This window comes from Pinus tabuliformis, chromosome 5_2 (assembly GCF_031772625.1).
Source record: "Pinus tabuliformis cultivar Carrire ecotype Pingquan chromosome 5_2, CPIR1, whole genome shotgun sequence".
Classification (NCBI taxonomy): Eukaryota; Viridiplantae; Streptophyta; class Pinopsida; order Pinales; family Pinaceae; genus Pinus; species Pinus tabuliformis.
Genome location: NC_142306.1, coordinates 143,757,201 through 143,762,291, shown reverse-complemented (window position 1 = coordinate 143,762,291; position 5,091 = coordinate 143,757,201). Strand labels below are relative to the sequence as shown.

At 37.7% G+C, this 5,091-nt stretch overlaps 1 protein-coding gene across 1 annotated transcript; it reads right to left on the bottom strand.

Annotated features, from left to right (window-relative positions):
* Positions 1-963: 963 nt before the first annotated feature.
* LOC149157929 (protein kinase STUNTED-like) lies at positions 964-3,437 on the bottom strand. The gene is made up of 7 exons (XM_089436052.1): positions 2,996-3,437; positions 2,619-2,867; positions 2,287-2,447; positions 2,058-2,134; positions 1,819-1,966; positions 1,567-1,716; positions 964-1,360 (listed from the first exon to the last, which is right to left on the bottom strand). Exons 1-7 carry the CDS (start codon positions 3,216-3,218, stop codon positions 1,088-1,090), a joined length of 1,281 nt encoding a protein of 426 aa, XP_089292178.1. The 5' UTR covers positions 3,219-3,437; the 3' UTR covers positions 964-1,087.
* Between the last annotated feature and the right edge of the window lie 1,654 nt (positions 3,438-5,091).

Sequence of the window (5,091 nt, the reverse complement as noted above, 5' to 3'; positions counted from 1 at the left end):
TTGAATTTTGTGGATATTGTCATGATTATGGCTTGGTAATTAAATAAAAAGGAATTAGGTTCAGTCCTTTACAATAAGTGATGAATATGCACATTAGTATGGTGACAAGGTCTTTAGTTATTGCTATTGTTAACCATAAATCCTTCCATCGATGGAAACATTTCTATGGATGAAAAGTGAAAATGCAGTGTGGTGTGTGCTGTGATATCCTTGAAGATGAATAAATGCATTCTACTGTGTAGCTTTTAACTTTTGATTCTCATTAATACCATAGTATTCACCGGTACACCTTTGCATTGTCTTCTGTGATATTCAACCTGAATCTTGAAAACCCTGCATCTGTTCATTCCTGATATTATGCAATAAAAATTGCTAGTGTTATAAATGAAATTTGAAAATTAGACATGGCTACTCTGTTTTAATAGTTGGTGAATGCTAACCATTAACTATTTGAACCCTTGGTCCTTTTGTTAGACCAAAAACGCATCAGGCATGGCCCTTATGGCGCATCAAAGAAGGATCTCAAGCTTCAGCACATTTGATCCATTTGATCAATCAACCTGGCATCCATGAGAACTGGTTAGTAGTGGGTAGTTCTTTCTACGGTTCTCTCCACCACTTCTGAATTGACAATATAGTAGCATTACCAAAAAGTTACTCTTCTTGGTACTTGTCTACCCAGAGCAGTGTAATGAACACCGTAGATCCATTTTCACTATTTACATGAGATTGACAGTAAAAAGTAGAAATGTGGACACGACACTGAAAAAATCAGCATGCGAACAAAAGATGCCAACTAGTCAAACATTGCTCAAATCTGCAGCCAAGATAATGGAGTACTGACATCTTGATCTTCCTTTCCGCCCATGAGCTTGCTTCTAACTTCAAGGAATGCTTTAACGAAGTCAATGTTATTGTTCAATCCCCTAGTTTTCATACAATCCTTAGCTATTCTTTGAGGTCTAGCATAATACGTCACATTCCTGGCCATATAAGAATATGAAACCACTGTGGCCATGGGAAACTTATAAAGCAACCATAAACAAATGTATTGCTGGCAACAAAACTCACTTCTTTTAATCTTGAATTAAAAGCTTGATGAATTGCTACATCGGCGCAGTCCGTAATCTTCCAAAGAATTGTTTGTTGGCAAAATGCCCACACTATGATCTGTGCTACTAAGTGATACCGTATCATCATCCACCCCAAGCATGGCAAGGGTGAGATGGGTTTGTATATCATGCCCCCCCTGATTTTCTACAATGTCATCCTCATCTGAAGTATCCATATCCTTGATCATTGTATTCTGGCACCACGCCCAGTCAGTCCTCTCATCTTCTCCTTGTAGTAGTTTTAAAATCTGCCATTAATCATATCTTGGTATTAAAGAGTAAGCAGAGATGAATAGATGTGGTTAACATAGAGTGTTTTATAGCTAAAAGAAAATGTAAGAGAAATTGCACCCTAAAGTAATTTTTGCAGGTAAAGAATACCCTCAAAAAACACACGAGGTAGTAAAAACAAGCCCCTGAAGCATATAGAAATGAATAGAGGAAGATAAATTACTCGGCTCATGCAAGGACGGTAATGAGATGTTTCCCTTAGACAAAGCGTAGCAGCAAGCATCATTCTATGCATTTCATTTGTATCATAAACATTTTGCAAACATTTGTCAGCAAGACTTTCCATATTCCCATCCTGTAAGAGTGGTCTTGCCTGGTTTCAACATTTACAGAAGGTTAAACATGAGCCCCTAATAAGGATAATCAATATAAATAAACATGAAGAAGAGAGTCAACTGTAAAAACCAGGACTTACCCACATAATCAGGCTTTCTTGACCCTTGGGACTTGCTGTATCAATTGGCTTCCTTCCAGTTATTAGCTCAAGAAGGACCACACCAAATGCATACACATCCGTCTTCTCATTAACCTTTCCATAAACAAAGTATTCTGGAGCAAGATACCTGTCAAACTACAATCACAATTAGTGAATTTACAAATTGGATAGCTTTAATCTGAAAATGGCCAATCGAAACTGGGAAGATGCTTACATACCCAAATGTTCCTAAAACATCGCTGCAAGTGATATATGAAGATGTTGGTGCCCACCTTGCTAGCCCAAAATCTGACAACTATTATAATAACACGCACATTAATTCTGTTGAAATTTTTCATTAGTGCAGAATTCCAAGTTTCAGTTTACAAGTCTAGATCACTAAGATCTCTTCAAATACTGAATTGTGCAATTTAGTCTTGATTCTTCTTGCAGTAAAAAGATTTATACCTGTGGTTCAAACTCTTCAGAAAGCAAGATATTGGAAGACTTTACATCTCCATGAATGACAGATTGAGAAAAGCCATTATGCAAGTAATCTAATGCTTCAGCAACTCCTACAGCCACTTTTAATCGCACTTTCCAAGGAAGTATTGGCTTTTCCTCTCCTCCTGAAAAATATATACATAGTCAATAGCTAGGACTATAATCAAATCTCAGAAAAGAGAAAATGAAATACCCTGCCATACAATACATAACACTATGATGCTTAAAACGTACTACTGCTTAATATTTCTACACGATTTCATGATTCTTAAAATGCAATACTATTGAGTATATACCATGGAGATTCTCTTCAAGGTTTCCTCTGGATACAAAATTATACACCAGAAGGCGGTTAAGGCCTTCTGCACAGTAACCGATAAGTGTAATGACATGGTTGTGCTTCAATAGAGTAAGAATCTCAACTTCAGAAAGAAGCTCTTGCTCTGTTTTGGATGATGAATTCAAGATTTTCACTGCCACCGATTGTCCATCAGGAAGAAATCCTCTGTACACCTTACTGCAGCCTCCTCTTCCTATAAAATTCCCTGCAAGAATAAGGATGTTACATAATTGAATTGAGTTCACAAGGTTAATATACATTTCAAGGGAAATTTCCCATTCAAAACAGAAGCACAGAAATGAAAAACTCCATGAGGAAAACTACAAATGCAACCTGTTGAAAAACCAGAAGTAGCAGATTGCAACTCCTGATATGTAAAATGCCTGCAGGTTTTACTTAGACAAAGGAACTCTAATCTCCTTGCCAAACAATTTTCTTCTCGATCAGAATCATTCTGCTGACTGCAAGGAAACCCTTCTTCTTTAGAGCATGCTTCAATTGGTGCTACCTCATTTGAAGACCGAGCTTCATGTTCATAGTTGCAAACCTTCTGCATAATCTGTCCTTTCAAATGAAGCTCTCCAATTGCCTGTGTAAGCCTATTTGGCAACTGTAGTGCCCATTCAACTACAGATGTTTGTTTTGATGTAGACTGTGGAGTAGGAAGCTTGGTCAGTGAATCGGCTCCACGTAAGAGGGGCCATCCAGGTACTGATTCTCCTTTCTCTGTAATCAGTCCCGAAGTCGCCCTTTTGGGAACCTTTTGGTTAAGAACTACCCACTACTAGCCAGTTCTCATGGATGCCATAACAAAAGGGAGAAGCATGCCAAGGAAAATGGCATGAGTAAAGAAGAAATTGAAAAGGAGATTTATGAGTTGAAGGAGAGATTCAACATAGTCAAAATGAGGCTTGAAAGAGAATACCAAAGGTAGAGATGGGACCTAAGGAAGAAGGGCAAATTACTTGTCAGAAAAAAGATTTTAAGAGGAAGACCCCTAAAGCTAGAAAGCTAGGGAGGAAGATGAAGCACCTGTTGAGCCTAAAGTTGAATTAGTTCACTATTTTGAACCAGAGCAGGGAATAGTCCTTGATGATGAGGAAGATGTTGAAGAGAGACTATCAGAGAGTCTCATGGACTGCATAAAGAGTTCAAATCAACATATGGATTTGTTGATAGAAGATATGGTGGAAAAAGCATCATAACAGTAGAGGGAGATACACAAAGAGGATGTCAATGAGACAATAAATGAAAGTCTCATGGGAGGTTAGCTAGAAGTGCTCATAACATATATACCATATGGGGCTAAAGAGCTTGGTGATTATGATACTGATGCTATGTGTATAGATGCAGATGATAAGGATTTTCAAGAGGGACAATCATTCATAGTTGTCATAAGAATAGAAGAAAGAGAAGGAGTACCTTCCTAAAGCATGGAAGGAAGACAAAATTTGATGTTGGAGGCATCAGAAGAGGCCAGGTAACCTTTTATTTTTAAAATTGGTGAATTTTATGTGAATGCATGCTTTGCATGTGAGGAGAATGGACAACTGGTCCAAAAGGAGAACGAGAGCACTAAATTGATCCAAGAAATCCAAATTGAGGTAGTAGATGCTAGACAATCCTCAAGGAAGGATGAGTTTCCAAAAGGAAAAAACAATGCATAATGAAGCCAAGATAACCTTGCAAGCAATTTTCAGAAGTGACCATGGATCCTAGCAGCCATGTGAAAGATGGATAACAAAACCAAGTTTATGTTAAGACAAGGAAGGAGGCAAAATTATCCCTCAAATGTCATTAAGGAGGAGGCCTTGAACAATCAAAGAATGCATCTATAAGAGAGAAATTGTAGAAGAGGGGATGAACAACATCATGATGCAATGTTCTTTAGAGATCGGTTGATCAATCCAAGGTTTAAGGATTGGCTTGAGTAACATTGTTCAAAGAATGCAATCAATAAGACAAAGGTGTCGAGCTTATTGCTGCAACTGGAGAGCTTGGTTCAACAACAAGAATTATGAATGTTGGCACCCAAGGTATAGTACAATTAACCACAAAGAGAGACTCATTGTACTTAGTTATAATATATAGACTGTTGTATAGACACTCTATATAACAGTGCAATTTGTCTTATAGCTTTACTAATTCTTTAGCAACAGTGCAATTTGTCTTCTTACCCTCCACAAGTCTTAACAATCAATTCTTCAATTATATGTTTAGCACCCTTCACTTGAAGATAGGATAATTCTTCCCATCAAGCTTAACGTTGGGTAGAGGGATGCTTTAAGATGAAGCTATCCTCCCCCTTGCTCAACAATTCTCTACAGATCTCAGAACAGAACCAAAGGTAATCTCAGGAACAGCGTACTATACTACTATGACAAAGAACCACAATTCTGAAAGAAACATCAGTTTGGTTAGGATCTTCA

Coding starts and splice junctions, on each gene's coding strand:
- LOC149157929 (XM_089436052.1), bottom strand. CDS start 3,218: ATGCAGAAGGTTTGCAACTATGAACATGAAGCTCGGTCTTCAAATGAG. Junction 2,135..2,286: donor CTGAAGAGTTTGAACCACAG/GTATAAATCTTT, acceptor TTATTATAATAG/TTGTCAGATTTTGGGCTAGC. Junction 1,967..2,057: donor GATGTTTTAGGAACATTTGG/GTATGTAAGCAT, acceptor GTAGTTTGACAG/GTATCTTGCTCCAGAATACT.